General features: G+C 33.6%; 2 protein-coding genes across 2 annotated transcripts; one reads left to right on the top strand and one right to left on the bottom strand.

The window, feature by feature from the left end:
* Nucleotides 1-2,705: 2,705 nt before the first annotated feature.
* On the top strand, nucleotides 2,706-3,668 carry Aspvir_009439 (uncharacterized protein; the record flags this gene model as incomplete). Its single annotated transcript, XM_043272583.1, has 1 exon — nucleotides 2,706-3,668. One exon carries the CDS (start codon nucleotides 2,706-2,708, stop codon nucleotides 3,666-3,668), a length of 963 nt encoding a protein of 320 aa, XP_043128518.1.
* Nucleotides 3,669-4,284: 616 nt separating this feature from the next.
* Nucleotides 4,285-5,671, bottom strand: Aspvir_009438 (fatty acid desaturase; the record flags this gene model as incomplete). Its single annotated transcript, XM_043272582.1, has 3 exons — nucleotides 4,285-4,605; nucleotides 4,651-5,514; nucleotides 5,564-5,671. The coding sequence occupies 3 exons, from the start codon at nucleotides 5,669-5,671 to the stop codon at nucleotides 4,285-4,287; spliced, it is 1,293 nt and encodes a 430-aa protein (XP_043128517.1).
* Nucleotides 5,672-12,519: the final 6,848 nt, after the last annotated feature.

Here is a 12,519-nt window from a genome sequence, read left to right as displayed (position 1 = left end):
ATTAAACTAGCTACCAATCATGTTATTATCCGCTCACTCGTATCTCCGTAGCGGAAAGCTATATAACTGGCTGAAGTGAATGTCTCAGCCAGTCAGCTTTACTTCCGCGCATTGAACAGTGCAAGCATGACAGCCAATGAAACAGAGGTCCGCCTCTATACATTTTTTGAGACTGTCACATCAGCTATAAATCTTGGAGACCAGAGCAATTTATAAATGGAATACTGCATGCTTATTATCACTCATTTCTTCCGTGACATTCCTTTCATAAACCTTGAACGCTCAAGTGTTGAAGCATGTCTCAACAAGCCGACTCCAAGACTATCAATCAATCAATCAATCAATCAAGATTCTATTAACCTGATATAGCCTATCTATTGAAGTAATTAGCTATGCAGGCGCTTCACCAAATAAAGCAGGAATCTAGTAACTAAATACCTATCCATAAAGCCCATAAATGTGGAGAAGACATAAGAAATTGGTATATAGCTATATTAAAAGTAGATTATATAACTAAAGTAGCCTGCCACCTAGCTACATCTCCCCTATGCCATCTAATGTAATACCTATCCCACCTTATTCTATGTAGTTATTCTAAGCATAGTGTGATTCCGCGCCTAGGAAGACCCTTCCTAGGCAGCTATTTAGTCTATTTAACCATCATCTTCCATATCTATTCTAGAGCCTTGTAGGAGGCTTCTATATTCCTGGTCCTGCCCTGTTAATTCTACTAATTCTGTTATCTCAGCATAGTAAAACTAGCTAAGCAGGCCTGTTTAGTACATAAATTTAGTAATATAGTAGATTGCCTATAGATTAGATATAAGTATATTATAGTCTAATAGTTTCCCCTAGATTCCCTCTATATTATATAGCTTAGTAATTATCTTCCTGTGGGCTTCTATATATAGTAAATACTATAGGAGAATATACTTAGGGGTTTAGGACTCTTCTCTATAGCTATACTAGTCTAAGTTATAGGCCTTAATCTTAAAGAGAAAGTATTATAGACTAATCTATATAGTCTATATCTAGATAATAATTAATATATACAGCTTTAGTAGGCCTTTATAGAGCCCTAGATTCTTCTTATAGGGGGCCTTAATTAGCTACTATATTAGCTTAGCCCTCTTCTCTATCTCCCACTATTTCTTCTAGTATTACTAGGTTTATTAATAGACAGCCTGTTTAGCTACTATAGTAAGCTAGATAATTAGTTATTCTAGTTACTTCTTTAAGCTTAATTTAATCTTACTACCTTATATAGTAGCCTCCTTTACTATCTTATCTATAGCCTTATTCCCTGCCACACCTATATAGGCAGGGATCTAGTATATCTTAATATTCTCTAGAGGTAGCCCACATGCCCCTAGGGCCTGTATACTTCTATATATAGTATACAGAATGTATTAGCTAGAGGGGTGATATAGATTCTAGACTATCTAGATAGTAGCCTAGCTATTAGTAAAGAGGGTGAGTAAATAGAGGCTTAGTTCTATAGCTATATCTATTACTATATAGATTCTATCTAGCTTAGTAGTATATATAGTTAAGTCTATCTCTATGCCTAGGTGGTTTTAGCAGATCTATTAGTTATAGAGATAGATAGCTAAGGTGCCTACATAGCCCTGGTAGCTGCTGCTATTAGTATAGATAATTATATACTAGTTATCTACCTCTTTATATATCTTATTATAGGTTATTAGTATAGCTTCATGATTCTTAATTATATAATAGAGGGGTAGCTCCTATAGGGGGAGTATATATACTATCTATATTTCCTATTCTTCTAGGTATCTTAGGGTAGGGGCTAGCAGGCTACCTTACCTCCTAAGTACCTCTAGCAGGGTAAGGCCACTCTGCTATATTTCTCTAGTTAGTTATAGCTTTCCTATAAGTCCTTGCGGGCACATAAAGTATAGTCCTATCTAGATTTAGATAGCAGTTTCCTTAATGATCTACTGCATCTATAAGTGGATTAGTAGTAGGTGTAGTTCCATGTTTAGCATAGCTGCAGCAGTCTCTTAGAAGGCATTACTAATCAGAATAGCTACGCGCTTCTAGATCTTAGTGAATTCATTAATGACCTTAGTCTATTCCCCTGCTGGGATCAGCCTGCTGGCAGGGCTGAACCATGCTGCTACCCTATATAGGAGCTGCGGGATAACTACGCCGCGATAGATTGCGCGCATAGCTTCCAGGGAGGCGCCCCAGGTTGATCCAGTGCCAACTCCAAGACAGCCGCGGATCCTGAGGTCCAGCAAACCCGCGTCTATAATGGTCAAGGCACCCAAGAAGACCCTTTCATAGTAGAATTCCAAAAGGATGATCCAGGAAACCTGATGAACTGGTCTCAATTCAGGAAATGGTTCATCACGGCGATTGTGACCTTCTCTGTCTTTGCCATCACCTTTACATCTTCGGCATACTCTGCAAACGAGCTCATTCCAGACTTCGACATCAGCACAGAGGTGTTTACAGTTGGTCTCTCCCTCTTTGTTTTGGGATTTGCAATTGGCCCAGCAGTCTGGGGTCCCTTGGTAAGCGCATCCTCTATTTGAAGCCCTTAATACACCAGCTGACAACCTGTTCCTCTTTAGTAAGTCTCTTTTATCTGCCATACGCAGGTAACTTCCAACCTAACTGTGCCTTGTAGATCCGAACTATACGGAAGACAAGCTCTCTGGATCGTCTCTCACGTCGCCATGGTGGCCTTCACCGGAGGTTCCGCTGGAAGTCGAAACGTCGCCACCCTCCTGGTGTTGCGATTCTTCAGTGGCACATTCGGTGGCTCACCGTTGGTCAATTCGGGCGGTGCCATCGCAGACCTCTTCCCCCCGGCTCAGAGAGGCCTCGCCATGACACTGTACTGTGTCGCACCGTTTCTTGGTCCCATCCTCGGTCCGATCGTTGGCGGGTTCGTCTCCGAAAACGTTGGATGGAGATGGGTCCAGGGGGTGTGCTGCATCTTTATCGGAGTGATAGGTATCATCGGCGTCATCTTCGTCCCGGAGACATATGGCCCGGTGCTGTTGATCAGGAGGGCAAACCAACTGTCCAAGGCTAATGGTAAGGTCTACATCAGTGTTCTCGAAAAGAACCAAGGCAAGAAGAAGCCGTCAGAGGTCTTCCAGCGAGCTCTCATACGGCCTTGGGTCCTGCTCTTCCGGGAGCCCATCGTCATGGTTGCCTCACTCTACATGGCCATTATCTACGGCACCGTATACATGTTCATGAGCGCCATGCCCATCGTCTACAACGAACAACGCGGCTGGAGCGAGGGCATCGGCGGGCTCGCCTTCATGGGTATTGCAGCCGGTATCATCATCGGATTAGTCTACGCCATCTACGACAACAACAGACGTTATACAAAACTCCTGCTATCGAAATCAGCAACTGCCGAATCCCGACTCCCACCCGCCATCGCTGTCGCCCTACCAGTCGGCATGTTCGGCTTCGCCTGGACCAATTACCCCCGCATCCACTGGTCCGTCAGCATCATCCTCTCCGCACCCTTCGGCTTCGGCTGCGTTCTCGTCATCCTGCCGATGGTTAACTACTTGATTGACGCTTACACCATCCACGCACGCCTCCGTCCTTGCAGCCGCGGCCATCTTCCGCTCGATCGTCGGCGCCGTGTTTCCCTTGTTTACTACCCAGATGTATGACAGTCTCGGGATTCACTGGGCGAGCTCTCTACCGGCCTTTTTGACATTGGCTTGCATGCCCTTCCCGTTTGTCATGTATCGCTACGGTGGGGCGCTGCGGATGAAATGCAAGTATGCGTTCGAGGCTGCGGAGATGATGAGGCGGATGCAGATGCAGCAGGCACCTGCGCCAGCCAAGGAGGAGGAAGATTCCCCTTCGGAGTGAGGAAGGTGGGATGTCGGGCTGAGCTATTCACGTACGCTGTGTGGAGTGACGGGTATGCATGTCACCGTCCGTTGCGCGTGCGTGGCCAGGGAACAGATCCACGAACTACGGAGGGAAATAGATTGGACTTCGGCTTTATACTTCATCTAAACTGCCGAATGTGTGCATAGCATTCTTAGACAGATAGACTAGAGATCAACAGGGACAAGTCAATCGCTTACAGCAATCGATTCTATTTGTTGTCTCGCTGGTTTGACATGTACAGTTCCTTGACTGTCGTGCTAAGTCTATCTAAAGCTGAAAATATAGGTAAGGACCAGAGAAATTAAATATATACATGATTGTGCCGAGGAACCATCATATACAGGACTGGTGCTGGTGCCGGGATAGCGACCGACCGGGGTAAGATGTCTACCGACTCACTCCAAATTTCCTCGCAATTTCCGCCTCGGTAAACTTTCTGGTCTTGCTCTGCAGCATGGCGGCTCTCTCCGCGACCGACATGGAAATTTGATCGCCCATCGGGACCAGACACTTGGCCAGATGCATATAGTCCTTCCGGATGAGCCGGTAGGTGATCATCAGATAGTCGATATTGCGGAAGACCAGCGCATGCTCGCTCGCATAGCGGTCCTTTTGCTTGAGAAACGCCACCGGGTGCTCGCGCCAGTGACGGCGGGGGTTGAGATGGTGAGAGGTGTGGTAGCCATCATTGAAGCAGAAGCGGTTACTCTGTTATTGTTAGCGGCGGTAGTCAAGGGAGACAGGCAATCGTACCGGAACATCAATCAGGGTGATACTAGACCTAAAATCCGAGTTGGGGTCTGTCTCGTCAACAAAGGCGTGCTGTCCCCAGTTCCCGATCATCAAGCCCAATCGGAGGAGAAACAAGGGAAGGATGAAAACGAAGAGCGTTGCATGAGCATTCACGAAGCGATACATCCCGTAGATGAAGAGGTAGTTTCCTATCTCCCAGAAACCCGCCTTGAGACCTTGGAAGAACTGGCCTTTTCGGAAGAAGTAGCTTGGAAGCTCGAACCACACGAGAAATAGAAATCGGCCGACATAGCACAGAAAGTCGTATAACTCGTCTCGTTGGTACCTGACTGTCGAGGATAAATCACCGGGTCCATTCCCTTCGACGTGGTGATGCTTGACGTGATGGTAGTAGTACGAGTTCCACGTATGTCCCATGAGTGGATTGGTGATGTAGGGAAAGAGCGAGTCAAAGAGCCAGAATCGCTTGGCTAGGATTCCGCCCATGTGGATGTGCTGGTGCATCATGAGCGTGTAGGTTCCCACGTAGTACGACTGCATGATCCAGTGAAGGACGCCATGGACCCAAGTGAAGTGATAGTACAGGTAGAGTGCACTGGGGACGGACGTGGTAAAGTACAGGATGAGATGAGTGAGCATCACGACGTCAGTTTCCACCCGGACAACTCTTCGTCCCAGGTGAATGTATGGCTGGAGGAGCCAATGGTTAACAGCAGACGGGAGTTTGGCCTTGAGATCAGCAGCGTCCCAGGTCATGGTGACGGTAGGCTCAAAGTCAACATGCTGAGGATTGTTGAAGGCTTCCAGTTGCTCAGGGACAGATTTGCACTGCGAGTTGTTTTGGGATGGGACATATTTGAGGGTCTCAGCGGATCATAATTTCGAACATGGAAAGGGAATGTCTACCTTGAACGGCGGGTTTCGGGCCGGATGATTGTGCCTGAATGTCCGAGAGCAGGGTCTGCAGAACCAGGAGGTCCGACCGAGTCAGATTCGGGTCAACATAGCTGACGGGTTCCATCTCGTCCCGATGACCGGTAGATGCTCGGTATGATTTAGGATCGGGTTGTGGTTTGTAGAAAGGAAGACTTGGCTCGTTTGACTTCGTCGGAGAGAACACGGATGGCAATTTTCGGAGAAAGTGAAAAGGAGACGGAGTGGGTCCTGCTGATGGAGGTAGGGGTGGTATTTAAAATGTCAAAATGTTAAAATGTCACGGTTTTCTGGGTGTTTTTCTTAACATAAAAAAGTGTGTTATTTTGACCCACTTCTACTAGTAATTTACTAGTAATCTAGGGTATCTAGCAACACAGCTGCCCCCCTAGTAAAACACAAAAAAAAATTCAAATATGAAGCTATTCAACGCGTAAAAACATAGAATACTACTAAATCTTAGGTGTAGAATCTAATTTTACACCTCTTAGGGCTGTTTTCCAAGCACTTACTATAGTAGTGTAAGCTAATTAGCTAATTTCTCTCTAGAATTACCTCCTAAATCACCCTCATCATTAATATCAAGCTATAGATTATCTTAGAAGATCTTTATATATGGAATTTCTTTATCTTCCAGCCCTAAATTAGCTTCCTAGATGGCCTCATATTAGATAGCTTAGTGGTGTTATTTAATATCTATCTTATCTAGTAGATTACTATCTAGCTTAGTATTCTACCCCTTATCTAGCCTATCCAACACCCTACTATTCATATAGATATAGACTAATTTATTTATCTAGATTATACTAAGTTAATTCTAAATCTTTATATGCTGGAGGCCCATTATAGAAAATAATTATTTAGAGATAATAGAATTAGTAATAGTATAATATAATTAAATTAAAAATATATAAGGTCCTTTAAGCTAGTTATTTATTCCTAGAAGGAGTAGACTTTTAATTAGTTCTATATAAAATAGTATAAGATAGTAGAACCTACTACTTAAAGCTAAAAGTCTAGTAGACTATACTTCTTTTAAAGAGAAGGTCTTTAGAACTCTTCCTACTTACTTTAGAAGTAATACCAGTTGATATCAACCTTTAGTAGGTGATCTTACACTTTTACTCTAAATAAGATTTAGTTAAGTTTTATTAAGTTATTAAATATTATTTAAGAGATTAAGTAGATATCTTAAAATAATATTAATATTATGAAAAAAGTTATATCTAAGATTTATTAGAATACTATTCTTCTCTATTAATATAGAATTAAGTATAAAGGGGGGTGTAAATCCTATAAATATAATATAAGAATATTTTAATAATATATATTTATCTTTTATTTTTTAGTTAATAACTAATAGTAAGCTTTCTTTATAGATATTTATATTAATTATATTTAGAATAATAAAGCTATAGCCTACTTATATTATATTAATAGAAATTAAGGCTAGAATTCTTAATTTAATATATATAAACTCTCTCTTTTTATTATTATTTATATACTACTAACTAGAGTAAAATAATTTTTAAAAAAGATAATCTACTTATAATTTTTAAAGAAGGAAGTCTAATTCTTAATTAGTTTTTTATTAATAGAGAAGTTATTAAGTCTAAGTTAATATCTTTAAAAATATTTTATAAAAAGATTATAGAATTCTTACCTAGTAATTCTAGCCCTACTACTATAATATATTTAAAAATTAATAAGATTATAATAAACTTTACTTCTTTTCTATTTATATTAAAGATAAATATATTTTTTAATAATAATTATAATATCTTTAATCTTCTTTAGTTTAGTTACTTTATAGCTAATAAGCTAGATATAATTTATTATTATCTTAATATTATTTCTCTTACTTTTAAGAAGATTAAGTCTTTTTTTATTAGTCCTTTAGACTTAAAAGAAAAATATTATTATAAAGATATTATTAATAACTCTACTCTAAAGAAGAAAAGAAAGAAAAAAAATATATTTAATAAAATTAAACTATCTTAGTGTAAGGATAATCCACTAGACAGGGTAGATAAGCCTGTTAACTAGGTAAGCCTCTTAGAAATGATAAAGGATAGGGTACTTAGTTAGAATAGTATGGTAGAATAGTATATTAGTTAATAATAAGACTAATTCTTATCTTCCTAACCTATCAGATAAGGGGGTCTATATATATCTTTATTAATAATATATTATATTTATAGTAGTCTTTTATAAGCATCTTAAGGTATGAAAATAGGTAATTAAAAATAGTATACTTAATATAGCTATCTATAAGTATAATATAAATTAAGGAAAAATAATATAGAAGCTATACTTAATCTATTATAAATTATACCCCTTCTTACTATAATAACTATCCATAGTTATATATAGCTTTAAGATTTCTTAAAATAGTAATAACTATTAGTATGGCATATTAAGGGTATAGTAATATTATAGAATTACTATTAATATAATATTATTATATTAGTATAAAGCCTTTGTTATGGTATGCTCTTTATTATATAATTAATAATATTAATATAAATAATATAATTATTATAAATAACTAAAGTATATTACTTCTTTATTTTATATAGTAGTTTAGTTCTTTATTTTCTTTCTTCTCTCTTTTTTTTCTATATTTAATACTTTATTTATCTTACACCTTTATTCTAGCCTTATTTCTTAAGGTTTCTATCTTTATTTTATTAGACTTTATTACTCTTATAGTTATTTTATTAAGACTACTTATTAATATCATGCTACTATATATTCTAGTATATACTATATATATAATATCTATAAAGCTATTATTTATATAGTACCTAAAGTATTTATATACTATAGTAAATAATTTTAATATTAATAATAAAGAATTATTTAAGATTCCTTACACCCTTAATACTATTAAGTTAATACTATATAAGTAATATTCTAAATATTATATAACTTACTTAATTATATATATCCCTTCCTTATATTTTATAAGTATACTAACTAGCTAGACTTTAGAGGGTATATTAGGAAATATATATAATCTTACTATAATCCTAGAGTAGTGGGATATTTGTTATTGTTAAGGATGTGGAGTCTTTAAAGAGTATGAGGGTAGGGGGTAGGCCAGTAGCTGCCCTATATATACCTCCTTTACTTTAAGGGATTCCAGCTGTCTTTTATAGTTTAATCTAAGCTAAGAATAAATATAAGGTCTAACTAACTATAAAATAGTAATATTAGTTACTAGATATTATTACATACCTAATATAGCTTCTTAGAAGCTATATACCTATAGTTAATATCATATCCTCCCCTGCTTAAATTAAACTTTGTCTGTAGAGTTCTTAGTTAACTAATATTATAGGAAATTTATTAGCACCTAGTAATTTAACTATATAGATATAACTGTTACTAAGATATATTAATTTCCAGATCTAGTATTAGATATTATTATTTCTTTATTAATAATCCATGGAATTAACTAAATTATTCTTTATATTATTATTTTAAAATTACTATAGTGGTGGCTGAGTATATTCTTTATTTATAATATAAGAGGTGTAATTAGATTATCTTACTTAGTAATATTAATAAGTAAGTTATCTAAGTAATTAATAATCTTTAAGTAGTATATAAAGAATTATAGTAAATATTACTATTTATATATATATATAAATAATTAAATTAATAAAGGTAGAATTAACTAATAAGTATAGATAAATAAGTAAGTATTTATTACTAGTATATATAATCTAGGTATAAATACCCTTAACTTTTTATACTTATTATATATAATATTTTATAGAGTAAGCCTTAATATATTATTCCTTAGCCCTATTACTCTTTATATAGATAAAAGAACTTTTATAATCTCTTTTATTCCTCTATTATATTTATCTCCTCTAGTTATTAGAAAGTAATACTAATCCTATTAATTTTACTATAGTTAATATTATAGATAGAGTAGGTATAGTTTATACTACTAAAGCTAAGATTAGTTAGTCCTTAACTAGTATATAGTAATTATATATAATCCTTTTAGATCCTATCTATCTCCTTAACTAGTTAACTCAAAATGGCAAGGAAATGTAGAAACTAATTAAGTTATATAATAATTAGGATACTATAATCCTCTAAGTTTATAGTAAAGAGTATTTATCTTATAATTAATATAAGAATAGTTAAGGCACCTTCTAGATCTATATTTTATCTCTAGAATTTACTAATAAAAATAATAAATTATAAGCACTATATACTAGTATATATAGGAATTATATATAATATAATAAAGAATTATAATATACTTTCTACCTAGGTAAAGTATCTCTCTAAGATACTAAACTAGATATATATCTCTCCTTCTCCTAATTAATATTAGGTATAGCTAATATATATAGTCCTATTTTATAATAAGGTGGTCTTAAAGTAATTAATAATAGAGAACTAGTTTAGAATTAGCTAATTTCCTTAAATTAAAGATTCTTTAGAAAGTCTATAGCTTCTTTAACTACCTCTCCTAAGAGATTAGAGCCTATAATTATAGTATTCTCTCTTACTATAAATAAAGAAGCTTCTAAGAAGCCTACTCTCTATTAGTCTAGTTATTATATAATACCTACTTTAACCCCTTTATCTAGTACTAAATACTACTAAACTAGTATTAAGAAGGCTTAGATATAGGAGAATCTTATATTCTTTATAGGATATAGTCTCTAGCCCTAGCCTACTTCTTCTAATAATTCTTTTATTTCTAATAAGGAAGTAGAGTAAGATTCTTCTACTATTAAGCTTACTCTAGAAGTAATTTATACTCTCTCTATTACTTTAATTTTAAGTATAGTAAAGAATAATTATCCTTTTACTTTAAATATTATACCTCTAACTCCTTTAATAAATAAGGGAAAGTATTACCTTTTATCTATATATTCTTTATCTACTCTAATTAAATATTAAAAGAATAATCCTCTTAATAGTAATATCCTGCCCTAGCTAATTACTAGAGATATTTAGAATAATTTATATAAGCTCCAGGCAGTATACTATAATCTAATTTATTTTAAAAAGATATTTAAAAAGTAGATTAGGGTTCTTATTAAGATAGAGGCTTTAAAGTAAGCTACTCTTAATAAGAATAAAGAAAAGTTAGATAATCTTAATATAGCCCTTTAGAGTAAGGTTACTTCTACTATTAAAAAGAATATTAAAGATAATCTTAATAACCTTTAGACTAAGATAAAGACTAAGATAGTTAAGTATAGCTTCTATTAATAAAATTAATAAAGTTAAAGAAGCTAGGTTATTTTATTAATATCTTTTTAGAATTAGTTTCTTTTATACTTAACTATTTTAAGTAGTTTAACTTAATTTAAATAGGTCTTCTTTCTTCTATCTTAATATTCTTATAATACTAGATAACTTATCCTTCTCTAATTACTCCTAATAAGTTAGAACTACTACTATAAAGGGTTTATTAAAGTCTATATCTCTTCCTCTAGTATCTTATTAGGTTTAATTATTCCTTAATAAATTATATAGTATTCCCCTATTTAACTTATTATCTAAAGAAGTTAAGTTAATTTTACTCTAGTTACTTCCTAGAGTTAACTCCTTTTAATAATATATAGGTTAGCTAGTTCCTATTAGTATATTATTAATATATTCTTAAATCTTTACTTATTAAGTATATTATTTTATTAAGATACCCTCCTCTGCCTGCTTTAAATATACTTCTAGATATTTAGTAGATTCTTAATTCTTTTAAGTTATTCTTAAAAATTTATTATATAAGAATAAGGGTTCTTTAACCTCTTTAAGCATCTTATATACTTTAATTAGTATATAAAGTAATAATCCTATCTTCTATAGTTATTATATTAGTATAGCTAATATCTATAGTTTCTCTAGCTTACTATTAAAATTAGCTTCTACTAATTATTAGCTATTAATTAAGTTCTCTACTATATATCTATTAGGTTCTRAAATAGTRTATATACTAAGTAGGTATAATTATTTAATCTTATATAGACTAAACTATTTATATTAGAACTTCTAAGGGGATTTATTCTAAATAAGGACCTATTAATCTTTTATAGGATAAGATTTCTTTATATTACTATCTTAAATTAAGTTTTATTTAATCACATGTGCTAATAGCTTCTTATTAGCTAGGGATTACACATGGTTAATATATTATAATTAAGTTTTAATATCTTAGATAGTTAGTTAATTAGTTCATAGATAACTAGGTAACAAAGGATATATGCTATAGAGAAGGTAGAATAGTAATAACTTTATCTAGGTATAGATATATACTTAAGTAATAAAGATAGCTAGAGATAGGTATTTATCTTATAGATATATTAGTTTACCTATAAAATACTTTATTAATATCTTACCTAGTAAGCTATTCATGTTTTTATTCTTGCTATTAGTTCTAGGATGGTTTAGAGTTATTATATAATATTTTACTTTAAGAATCTTAAGGTATACTGCTATAACTTAGGATAGAAGATTTAAACTATTATCTAAGAGTAGTTCCTTAAATACTCTATAATTAATAAAGATATCTTTATAGAGAAAATAGGCTAATATATCCTCTTTTATATTAGGTATAGCTTTTACTATAACCTAACTAGTTATATAATTAATAGCTATAATAATCTATTAATTACTATTTAGTATTATAGATAGATATCTAATAAGATTAATTCCCTAATATTTAAATAGATAAATACCCTTCTTCACTAAGTACTGTATAACTTTATATTTAAGATTTAGTCTTAAAGGCTTTACTATTTAATAATTTAGATAGCTCTTAGTAATATCTTAGATATCCTTTTATATTATAGACTACTAGGCATGGGTATAAATTACTCTAAGTAAGGCTAGATAAGCTAGATAGCTAAACTAGTTATAAAGCTATAATATAAAGTCCTTTTAAAAGGGAATTTTAAGATA

This window comes from Aspergillus viridinutans, assembly GCF_018404265.1.
Source record: "Aspergillus viridinutans IFM 47045 DNA, scaffold_8, whole genome shotgun sequence".
Lineage (NCBI taxonomy): Eukaryota > Fungi > Ascomycota > Eurotiomycetes > Eurotiales > Aspergillaceae > Aspergillus > Aspergillus viridinutans.
This window is presented reverse-complemented; position numbering and strand designations above follow the sequence as displayed.